At 39.5% G+C, this 12567-nt stretch overlaps 2 protein-coding genes across 2 annotated transcripts; one reads left to right on the forward strand and one right to left on the reverse strand.

The window, feature by feature from the left end:
* The first annotated feature begins 823 nt into the window (after positions 1 to 823).
* Positions 824 to 3326, forward strand: LOC126590880 (transcription factor MYB120-like). Its single transcript, XM_050256397.1, has 3 exons — positions 824 to 1201; positions 1484 to 2480; positions 2786 to 3326. Exons 1-3 carry the CDS (start codon positions 827 to 829, stop codon positions 3043 to 3045), a joined length of 1632 nt encoding a protein of 543 aa, XP_050112354.1. The 5' UTR covers positions 824 to 826; the 3' UTR covers positions 3046 to 3326.
* Positions 3327 to 8572: 5246 nt separating this feature from the next.
* LOC126590652 (autophagy-related protein 8C-like) lies at positions 8573 to 12204 on the reverse strand. The gene is made up of 5 exons (XM_050256133.1): positions 11909 to 12204; positions 11161 to 11216; positions 10651 to 10703; positions 8964 to 9082; positions 8573 to 8870 (listed from the first exon to the last, which is right to left on the reverse strand). The coding sequence occupies exons 1-5, from the start codon at positions 11943 to 11945 to the stop codon at positions 8782 to 8784; spliced, it is 354 nt and encodes a 117-aa protein (XP_050112090.1). The 5' UTR covers positions 11946 to 12204; the 3' UTR covers positions 8573 to 8781.
* Positions 12205 to 12567: the final 363 nt, after the last annotated feature.

Below are 12567 nucleotides of genomic sequence, written 5' to 3' on the forward strand. Positions count from 1 at the left end.
CCTAAGAAAAATAGTTTCCCAACAAGGCAAAAAAAAACGTCACTAATCTGTATTTACTAAAGTCTAGCGGCAGCATACGTCGCCGTCTTTAGTAACTTCCACCCCTTCTCCAGTCCGATTGACATGGCAACAGCCACTTTACCCACTTCCCCCAAAAATAACCAAACCAATCTGTATTTACTCTTTTTACCACAATAATCACTCCAGCTATGATTTCTGTTGCCAAAATAAATAAAAAAAACTTGGAAAACCAATTGGGCAAAAAGATCGGCAGCCCCTTAAAAAATATGGTACAGCTTGGAGTCTGACTAGCACACCCTCAATACTCTCTGCCCACCCAGCTCTTGCTTTCCAAATCACCCATACATATACTTTCAGGTTTCCCACCTCCTCCCCAACCACCACATACAACACAGACTCGTCTCTAATATTCTTTCCCTTGTAATTTGTTGGCTCCTTCTCCCACCACCACCACCCGCCGCCTCCTCGGTCTCTCTGCCCCTCTTTCTCCTTTCATACTAGAGCATACTACAGCCCCAGAATCCCAAAAGGATTAAAAGGTTGCAGTAAATACCATTAGAAAGGAGGAGAGGGGTCTCTGTCATGCCCTCATACCGCTGCCATCCCAAAACATTACAAAAAGAGACACAAATACAAATACAATACCCCAAATAAAATATTACTGTAAGATAAGATGGGATAAAGGGTCCCACAAAAAAGTGCATAATTACATAAAGCTTTTGTTGTCTTTTCTGTCTGGGTGTGATATTGACTTCGCTGGGCGAACCAGAATCTCTGTGGTGCGTTTGTTGATCGTGATTTGATAATGACACCCAACAGCAACGACAGCATCAATATCAATGGCGGTTCAATGCTACTGAGCCAGGGACTGCCGGAGTCCAGAGGAGGTGACGGAGGTGGTGGGCACGTGGTGGAGGGCCGCAAGGGTCTGAAGAAAGGGCCGTGGACGGCCGCCGAGGACCAGATTTTGATGGATTACGTGAGGAAGCACGGCGAGGGAAATTGGAACTCAGTGCAGAGGAACTCGGGCCTCAACCGGTGCGGCAAGAGCTGCCGTCTGCGGTGGGCCAACCATCTCCGCCCCAATTTGAAGAAAGGCTCCTTCTCTCCGGACGAGGAAAGGCTCATTCTTGAGCTCCACTCCAAGTACGGTAACAAATGGGCTCGCATGGCTTCTCAGGTACCTACTATTTACAAAATGCTTTTGGAAAAAGCAACTTTTATTTTTCATCATTTCATCTTTTCGCCTGACTTCATTTCTGGGTTTTTGATTTTTGGTGCTGCAAATAAAATCCATGTTTTTGTTTTTTTTTTAAAAGAAACAAAATGCTGGAATTTGGCTGCTTCTTTTCTTCCTTCTCCTGCTTTTAAAAAAAAGCAGTTTTTTTCCGCAATTGCTTTCTGTTACGAAACAAACACTCAATTAAATTTTCATTTTTGAATTTTACTTTTTGGTTTTTAGTTACCTGGACGAACAGACAACGAGATAAAGAACTACTGGAACACGAGGGTGAAGAGGAGGCAACGCCAAGGATTACCATTATACCCCCATGACATCAAGCAATCCCAGCATTCCTATTCCCATTCCCATTCCCATTCCCAACCCACAACCACTCCCCAAAACTCCCTCCAACCCAACACCAATAACTCCCCATCCCCAACTTTTTGCTTCCAAATCCAAAGCCCTACCCAAACCCACCACCACCACCACATCCCACCGCTCTCCCCAACTACTCCGTGTCTCTCTCCTCTCTCCTCCCCTCACCAACCCAAACCCACTTCTTTTACTTCCCTCCCCCTCTTTGACCCCACCGCCACCGCCTCCACCTCTTCGTTCTCCTCCTCTACCCCCTCGTTCACCTTCCACCGCCCCGCCCCCATCCTCGGTGCCCCGCTCCGCTACAAACGCTGCCGCGACTCCGTTGGATATTCCCCGCCGATCTCCCCAACCCCGCAACGGTACACTTCGATTCTACGAACTAGCTCGATGCCTGACATCGCCTCCTTTCAGTTGACAGCTGCTGGCACTAGCACGATGCCCGATATATCTTCCTTTCAGTTCCCGAGGACTTTTAACAACCCTTTCCCGCCAATGCCACCAACACAGTTCGAGTACTCCGACGGTTTGTTGTCGCCTTCCGGCTCAGTTTACTCAGTCCAGTCGGAGCTCCCTTTAAACCAAGTTTCTCAAATGCACTCCGAGATTACCATTGATGCCAACGTAAGCTCAGCAGTGGCGGCGGAGTCAGTGGCCGATGAGAATAACAGCGGTAATGGGCTACTGGAAGACATGTTACAAGAGGCTGAGGCATTAGCTCGCGGTGGCGGCGGCGGTGGTGGAAACAATAATTCACGGATGAGAGGAAATGGGATGTTGGGTTCGTTTGATGAGAAGCAAGTGTCGGATGATTATGGCCGGTGGCTGCAGTCTACAACCTCCATGGCTAGCTCATTATTCGGTGAATTATATTTATAACTTTAGTTCAGTATTTATTAATTAATTTCTGTTGCTTTTAAATACCACTGTTTCATTGTGTGCATGCAATTCAATTTGTCAGACAAATCTGCGCCTCTGAGCGAGGAAGTCTGAGATCATTACAGCTCGTCTCATGCTCATCCTTTTACTTCCTATTTGCCCAACCTAGTTCTCTTCCTCTCTTTCTCTCTTCCCTAGGAATCAGTTTTTCTTTCTCAAACTTTTTTTGTTGATTAATCTGCTTATCATAAATAATTTACATTTTTTTCTCTCTATATATACATGCAGAAGCAAAACCAATCCATGATGATCACCTGAATTCAATGCCTGAAGACTTGTCAAAGCTGTTCAGCTTCATCCCTTCAACCGAGCCAGTCTCCGATTGGTATAGCGACAGCGGAGAACTCTCCAATGGTCACTCTTCGGGCATGACGGATACCAGTTTGGATTTTGACATGCAGCATATGGCCTCATTGTTCCCCATTACTGCCACAGGAGAGCATGGGAGAGCCTCTAGCTCTTGGGATAACTTGCCTGGGATTTGCTGAGGATAGTTCCATCTATATACATAACAGAATAGTATATATAATTAAATATTATAGAGAGTGAAATAAAAGCTCTGATGGCTTAATTAAAAGAAAGTGTATTTTTTTTAAGTAATTTTCCTTGATGGTGTTTGTTTTCATCATGGTTATCATTGTCTTCAGACTTACCAGACCTGGTATATATTGTAATATTAATTTATGTTTATGTAGAGAGCTGAGCCTTACTGATAGATAATGGTATTCTACGTTTTCTTTTTTCCTGATCAATAATGGATCCTACGTCATTCTTCGTTTCTGATCGCCTAGGGTTTCTGGTTCTATTCGATTCTTTTCAATTAGCTTGAATTTTAAAATTCACCTGCTTGCAGTAATTGATTCGCTAGGATTATGATTCAATAGGATAGGGTTGGGTTTTTCTCAGTCGCATCTCTGATTTTGTTCCTTTTGTAAGCAGCACCAAGACAAAGACGAGATGCTTGTGCCGTGCTCGGATTTGGTCGAAGGCGCTCAGCCTGTAAAAGGTTTAATTTTTAATCATTTTTCGATGATTTGATGCCTGAAATTCTCAAGTTTGTGTTTGCGGTGTGGTTTTGAAGCTTTTCTGTGTTGCATAATCGATCTGGTGTGGTTAGAGTTTAAGTGATTGCACTTTCTTTAGGGCTTTGATTTTCTTGTTTGGAAAAAAATTATGGTATTTGGTGTTTTGGTTGTAGTCTACACCATCTTTGGGGAGAGTTATCAACTGAAAGCTTGTTGACAACGCAGAAAGCAACTGAACTGTCATAATTTGATTTCTGTTTTTAAGGGCTTTTTGAGGAAGTTAATTGGTTTCGCTTCTTTTGATATCCTTTTTCTGTAATAAGCATTGTGGCATCCAACACATAATTGTTTTGGCTTCTCGGTTTGCCACAGTTGGGTGCCCTGTGACGAGGGGTAACAACTAACAAGTGGTACGTCTTGTTACTTTCAATCACTTATATCTGAATGAACTGCCATTTGAAGTAAATATTCTTTTAGCCAATTCTTAATTAAGTTACTGTTCGTGGCAGGAATTTCTGCTGGGGATGTTTCCTGGCCGACGAGCACACAGCTCCCCTGGAGGTTGGCGCCGGTTGAGGGCTGCTGTCGGGCTTCTGCTTCGTTTCTGGGCGTTGTCGGGCAAGTCTCGTCGGGCAAGACTCTTCGGGCAAGGCTCTTCGGGCAAGGCTGAAAGAGAAGGACAACGTTAACTTTGAGAGGTGCCTTTGTGGGGCCTTAGGTGTAGGCCTTGAGGCTCACAATCAAGGTTAACATTTAGGTGCTCAGGCGTGCCACTGCCATCTTTTAGCATGGCATATGTAAAATGGTTGTCGTTCTTTCATTGTATATATATATATATGTATCCAAGAAACCGTGTTAGTTACAACAGGTGCCTTTGTGGGGCCTTAAATGTAGGCCTTGAGGCTTCCCATCAATAACTAAACCAGTGCTCGAACACATAATATTTATTGTTGTGATTGTAGGAGTCTTCTAACTATTATATTTCTGATTACCCGAATCCAAGGAATAGAACGAACCCAAATGGGTGCCTTTGTGGGGCCTTAGGTATAGGCCTTGAGGCTTCCCATCAGAGTTCATTCTTATGCTTAGACTCTTAAGATCGCTGAATAGGATGAATCCAAATGGATGCCTTTGTGAGGCCTTAGGTGTAGGCCTTGAGGCTTTCCATTAGAGTTCATCCCATCCTTAAGCGTTCTATGATAATCATGATATAATAGAAAGAAAAACTAGAAGGTAGGTCGATTACTTGCGCCCCAAGTAACTTCGGACTTCTCGTTTATCAAGGATTGTCGTGGATGGGTTAAGTCCACATAAAGTTCTTTTTTATGCCTTAAGGCCAAGGACTTTTAAACTAATCAGATTTACATGCCTGCGGGCTTAGGACTTGGATCTGATTTAAGCATCGAAGATATATTTAAATCGGATCCAAGTATTGAGAAAGCTTTGTCATGGTGATTTTGCTAGGAACAGACTTGCATATACTAAAAATATACAACATATTGCTAGACTTTAAAGAAAGAGAAGACAAAGACAGAACAAAGCAGGTCGGGCAAGATTAAACCTTATCAATTAAGGCTGATCGTCTTGCAGGTCCCTATCTTTGTGGTTCTGTCACAGGTTTGAAAGCTTAGAGGTGGAGAGGGGAAGGAGAATACAAAAGGGTGAATCGATACTACAACAAGTTAGAGCAGGGTAGCAGAGCTATTACAAAGTTTAGGAGAAAAAAGTATCCCGCGGGGGATAAAGGCTGGTCCCGAATGGGATGAAGGCTTGGCTGACTACAGCTTCGTTTGGAAGGCAAATCTGGCTTTGAGTAGAGTTTTGGCTTGCAGTTGTTTGTTTGTTTGAGTGTCTGTTTGTTTGATTGTCTGTTTGTTTGAGTGTCCCTATTCCTGTCTCCTCTTCCTCCTTTTATAGACTACTCAGTTTGGCTCCTGTAGCGACAGCTTTGCCCGAATACGATCTGAGGGTGATGACTCATTAGCTTTATTACATGTAATGCCACCATAAAGTACTTTATGGGCTGTGCAGTCTGATCAGTCTACACCACTTGATCCTTGGGTAGGTAGGCAAGTGGCCTTTGTGAATTGTATCAAGTCAGAAAAGGCCCTTTCCTGCCTTCCCAAGTTTCGGCTGGGCTTTGATCTTCTATTCCTCCAGGCCTTCTTTTGGGCCGACTACATCCTTGGGCCAAAAATCAAGTTTTAACCCAAACAGTTACATCCTGCATAAAAACCTTTAAATGCTAAAAAGTCAGTTCATGTAAAGGTACATCTTGTTACATTCTGCCTTCGTCCATTACTAACAAACTTCCACTTCATTTCATGTTTTATTATCAACAGCGTTAATACTTTTACAGCTTTCAAGTTATGAAGTTGTGAACTTCTCTTGACTTGATTCAGTACATATGTTTCTATTTTTGCTCTGCTTCAACATTCATGTTTGACTTTTATTTACCTATTACTAAGTAGGAATGGGCAAATACCCATCGGTTATGGGTATAACCGTTTACCCGCAAAATTTAAATGGGCGGTTATGAGTATTAACCGCGGTTATAAACGGGTAACCATTTACCCATTTATTTTATATATGTAAAATTAACACAAACCATGTTCCCTATTGGACAAAACTTAGATCAATGCTATTGACTATAGTGCATGATTTCTATAGCTAATATAATGTAGTTTTCCTTAACCACTTTAAATTTCATGGTCCATAATATATATTATGTTAATACTTTACATTCTGAGTCAAATAACCCAAGAATACTGTCTTTTAATAATTTTCGTAACCCAAGAATACTTAGCAAATTTTATATTACCTTGATTGCTAACAGTTAAAAATATCGTCTTTAAACTATTATTTCAATTATTGGAATGGTATACGGACTTAAAAAATTAAAATGCGGAAATGTATGATGAATGTACCTATAACGTGTTTAATTGTTAGAAAAACAAAATTATGACAAATTTTTCTTTTTTAATTTTCAAGTTGTTAAAAAAACACGTAAAAGGGTGAAAAATGAGTAAATAGTAAAAAAGAAAGGATAAACGGGTTTAAAAATGATAAATGGGTAAACGGGTACTAAACGGTTACGGTTAAATGGGTACACAGTTATGGGTATGGTTAACCGTTTATAAACAGTTATGGGTATGGGTATAACCGTTTAGACAATTACCCAACGGGTAAACGGTTATGCAGATATGAAAATAAACGGTTATGAATAAATAACCGCGGTTACCCGTCAGCCATAACTGTTGCCCATCCCTATTACCAAGTGAGGTGTTTTCTAATTCCTCTTTGACATCGTAACTTGTTTACATTGGGTTTTTTTGTTGGAATTATTGCTGTCAAATTTACTGTTTTGTTTCTTTTATGATCATGCAATTGATGACCTTAGTTTTGGTAACTGAACATTTTTTTAACACAGTTTGATGAACAAAAGGATCAAGTGACAGGTGATCGAATTTTGCGGGTTGAATTTTGGATGCAGAGCACCCCGGGTCATGTAAGTTGGTTGTGTGATGGTACTTTTGTTTCCATCTAGTAGAGAATATAGCTAGTCTCCGGAAAAACGAAACAAACAATGCGCCTATGCACAATCTTTTGGTTTGTTCTGTTACAGGAGTGGAGGGAGAAATACTTGGCTCAGCAACAAGTTGAAGCAGTGGGTTCAGTATGCATACGAAGCATTCAGCCATTGCTAAAGGTATTTAGGTCATCTCCAACTGAAGGCTGGTCAGATGGCTCGTTTTAGAACTCTGATCCTTCAAGAAATTAATATTTTAATGAATAGTGCATGGTCATATTTCTTATCATCTCCAACCAAGGGCCAATGGGCCATAGGGCTCGTTTTAACCATATCACAAAAAACCATCTCCAACCAAAGGCCAAAGGGCCATAGGGTCATAGGACCAAACATATTATTTAAATTTAAAAATTACAACAACTTAAATTAAATGCACATTTACCATCTCTAATAGGAAGCTTATATTTGAGGCACCTATTATATTTGTCCCACATCGAGAGAGAAATGAGCAAGCAAAAGCTTGCATGTGTGGCACCCAAAAAAAACATGCTTATAAAAGCAATCAAACATGCTTATAAAAGCAACATCCCATATAGAACTAATCACATTTTTGGGCCTTAATTAAATATTCTTTTTAAATTTTTGGCCCAAAAAAAAACTGTAAAAAAATTCAAAAATAAGCTAGCCGTTGAGATTCAAATTTTTTAGCCCGGCCCAGGGGTTGCTGGCTAGCTCATTTGGGCTGGTTGGCCCTTTGACCCTTTTTTGTCCATTGAGGCCCACGAGCCCCTTGGCCTGACCCTCGGTCAGAGATGGCCTTAGTGTAAACATCTTAGTACCTTATTGTAGTATGCATACTAAGCTTTCAGCCATGGCTAACTTGAACAATCCACTAAGAAGACATAGATGATTGAGAAGTGTTATGCGATCCATGTCACCAAATCCTGTCGCTTGTTTTAATTCCACTTCTACATGTTTTAGCATCAAAAACTCTATCAAAGGCAGAGAAACATATATTTTAACACCTATATATACAAGTTGGCTTATTTTCAGAGTTCAGACCATTTTTAGGTATACAGAATTGTTTGATGGCTTAATTTGCAACTTTCCTTTTTGTCACCTATAGATGTTCGAAGAGATATACTGCACATACCCCTCCCTAATTAGGGAATATCAGATTCATTAGTTTACATTATATATCATGCATGTTTGTGATGTGAGATACTATAGTTGTCTCAAAGTTTTAGTGAAGTTGTACTTTTAAGTCAAGTGATTTAAGTTTAAACTGATCTATTCAGTTTTCATCGAGCGAAAAATAGTCTGCTTATGTTGATTTCATGCTCATTGTATTTGTTGTCTATTCTAAGATACTTTCATCGTTGAGTGATTTTGATTTATATTATTTTCAGTAAGTGCGGGATGATAATGGAGCTGCATGCAGTGGTTAAAGGGGCAGAGAAGAGAGTACATGATGCTTTCATTGATATTTTCAGTAAGTCAAATAATATGGATGTTGAATGAAAATGGAAGGAATGATGGAAGCTTGGTGCATGCGCTTTACACCTTTGGTGCTGCAGTACGCAGTAGCAAAGGTTGAAATCCAAGACAAATATACATCTTTCATGCACCTTGAATCTTATTTACACAATCTCTGCTTGATTTCATCAGAATTAACCGAATGTGTTTTCACTGCTGTAGGTCATGTAGAGGAAACCATCTTCATCTTTGTTTTCCTCGTAGATAGCCGACATCATAGCAGCTGTAATACCACAAACCCAAATACGCGTTCAGGAATAGGGACCGACATGGTATGTATAGTATACATGACACATTTTTGGAGTAGTATTCTCACCAGTGGGTGGCAAAATGTTCTTCACAAATATAAATATGGCCTTCTCCGCACTGAGCTTAATCCTCTTCCGGACTACATAAACAAACTGCCCAACCGTCAAATCAGCAGGAACCAGATACCTGTTTCCATCATTGACCATTACAAGAAGCCAATCCACTGAGATTATGAACTATACAAAGAACGTTTTACAGATATTGAAAACAAAAAACAAGTTGATAACATATCAGCTTCAATCAAGCACGAGTTCTTCTCAATTCCTTTATAACTTGGTTTCCCATTAACTACTTTAACTATTTGGTATAGCTCCGGGAAAAAAAAAATAGTATCAACATATCAGGCGAGAATCTGTGATGGTAAGTATGGTTAAGTTTAAGATCAACAATGCATAACTTGTCTGTGGACTACAGGAATCTCACACAGAATGAAAAAAAATCTCGGCTGGCCGCACAAAATAATATAAAAATTAAAACTTCTCGGTTTGGTGACTTTGGTCACATCAGTAACTGAAGATAACCCACCTGTAAATACATATACTCAACACATACAAGTGCTCAAACGTGTATTCTTATGACATAATGAACTTACAGAAGTATGTCTACACAGTTGCAAGTGTTAAAAGAAAGACATTTTTCGAAACAATAACATTCTGAAAAATTGCAGGGTGCCAGAAAGCAAGTCACACAAAAACACACTAATGCAGAGCTGATCTTTTGCGAGACAGTCGCATATAGGTTTTACACGACAAAATGAATCCGGGCCGTCACAAATGTGGTCCTTGAATTAGATGACTGACACAGTCCTTCCCCACTCTCTCTCTCTCTCTCTCTCTCTCTCTCTCTCTCTCTCTCTCTCCTGCCCAACCACACACTCTCTCTCTCCACTGCTTCCCTCCCCCTCCTCCTCGTCAGAGACCCCAACCAAGACAAGATTGGGACGCGGATCTCCAATGAAAGCATCACAAACCAATGACCAAATCATAAAAATCCGAAACATGAAGATTTGATTGGTTTGAATAAGGTAAGGTTACCTGCCAAAAGTTTTAGCATCCCTACCACACCAGAAAAGGTTTCATTTAAGAATATTTCAATGGTGTTGGTGAAAATTTAGGCAGTGGTTTGGTGGCGGTTGTAGTGCTTTTTTGGAGTTAGGATGGTGGTGGGGTGGAGGGCAAGGATGATTTTCTCGCTTGTTCTTTTGTTTGGGGTTTCCAACAAGGAAGATGGAAAGAGAGGTAAGAGGTGGAGAGGAGGATAGAGTGTGGTGGGGCAGAAGCGAGAGGCGAATGAAATTAAAGAAAATAAAAATATTTTCCTTGGTACACATGTCAGTCATCTAATTCAAGCACCACTTCTGCTTTCTACGGACAACTCGGATTAATTTTTTAGCGTAAAATCTATGAAAATTGCAGTCGCGCAAAAGATCAGCTCTGTATATGAACTTCAAAAAGACAACCTTCTAAACATTGGAGAATGCTAGTAAGCAAGTCAGAATGAAGCCTTGACCTTACCAAAGAAGTGTGTGCATGTGTCTTTCTCTCTCACTCATCACATTCTTGAAATTGAAAACCTTTTGGAAAATTACATAACTCAATCAAGAAAGCCTCAAGGAGTAATCAACAAAACAGGAAGAAACATGATTAAGAACAGACAAGATACAAAGAGCATATGAAATACAAACGGAGACTGACTTTTTCTTGTCAATGTCTGGTATGTCACTTCTTTCAGCCTTCTCCACAATTACCTATATAAACACAATTAAAGAAGAATACGAAAACACATAATTAAAGAACCACATATGACATGAAGCACATGAAAAAGGATCGTAAAAGTGTTATTACAAGGCACTGCAGTTCAAGTCCAAGGCTAAATGAGTTCTACATGGAGAACTTATGACCCTTGATGAAGCCCCTTCAGACGGCACAACTCAAACACAAAGCATGTGCTATTTTTGCAACGTTCAAGGGTAAAAACATTTTTTTTTGGATTTAATATTTGCATTAATTAACATTTTAAGAAGTTATATTTGATAATTTTCAAGAAAGAAGTTAAATTTGATAAATTTCGAGAAAGAAGTTAAATTTGATAAATCACATTGTGCTTAGGCTCTACAAGGCCTTAGCTTCTAACTGAACAATTCAGCCTTCTTAACACGGCCTCTTCATGAACTAGAAATGATACTCAATAGTCAATATTCATACCGGAATTCTGTCAGGATACTTTTCCCTGATCCGAGCAGCTTCTGCCTGCCTCCTCTCTGGCACAAAATAAGTTAAAATAGTTTATAAGGAACAAACAAATAACCAGCCGGCCTAGATATTCTGGAAGATGTAAGAAACATAGTTTGATGCTGCCTTTCCATGACCATTCCTACACATCCAAAGTTAAATAGTTTGGCCAGCAACACCATGAGTGGTTAGTTACTTCGATACGCTTCCATTTTCATTCGCAGGCTCCAACTACTATTCATTTTCACCTGCTCAATATTCTTTGCTTAATTCTCATGCATGACTCCACTACTACTAATTTAGTAAATCAAGAAAAAAGAACGTCACACAAAGTATAATTACAATTTACAATCAAAACATAAATGTCTAGATCAATTCAATCACATAATCAAAAGTAATGATCATATGTTGGGAGAGAAATCTATCATCCCAATCAAATCTTAAAACAGCAACAACCCAGATCATATAACTCACAATTATACAGAGGAAGAACAAGAATTGGGGAAAAGAACTGAATTTCACACAAAACCCAAATCAAAGCATTTATCTTAAACCTAATTGAATAAAGAATACAACTTTTAAATCTTTGGTTCCACTATTAGGGAAATTGCAAGATACACATCGATCAATAAAATTCAGGGTCACTCAAGATCAATCACAATCCCATCAGTACACAAAACATAAAATACTTGTGTGTTTGTGTGTTAGAGAGAGAGAGAACCGAGTGGGTGTTCGAGCTTGAAGGAGCTTTTGGCCATGGAGGATTAGCTTTGACTGTTTCTGTAGCACTTCTGAGTTCCGATCAACCACAGAAAATGAAACAAATTACAGTTTCTGATCGAAAACGAGGGTAATAAAAAAATTACAAAAGAAAAAAGCCCCTTTCTTTATTATAAACTTGTTACCAGAATATCTTGTGAAGAATAAGAAAGGAACAAAATTTGGGAAAGAACGAGAGAGATGAGAGAAACGTTGAGAATTGGGAAGCTGAGATGATAATACTCAATGGAGTCAGAGTGTGACTAGACAACTACTTTTTCCTAGTTATCAGGAAGAGTTATTCTCCGAAGGAAAGAAATCGGCTGCTCAAGAATTCAGCAGCCGGTTCTGTTTACAATCAATCCGGATAGACACGTGTACAAGTTTTTTATTAAAAAATCAAAACTTACACATGTGTTCATTACGGATTGGTTGTAAACATAACCGGCTGCTGAATTTACAGCAGCCAAGTTGTGTTTTTCTCCGAATTCTGACCTGAATTTGTAAAGAGTTACTATTTTTTTTTAATTTTAATTTTAATCGATTACTAATCTAAATTTTTATAATTGGTTAATTTTCTTTTAGAATTTTACTTTTACTCCTAAACTTTTAAAATTGACC

Source organism: Malus sylvestris, chromosome 11 (genome assembly GCF_916048215.2).
Source record: "Malus sylvestris chromosome 11, drMalSylv7.2, whole genome shotgun sequence".
NCBI classification, from domain to species: Eukaryota; Viridiplantae; Streptophyta; class Magnoliopsida; order Rosales; family Rosaceae; genus Malus; species Malus sylvestris.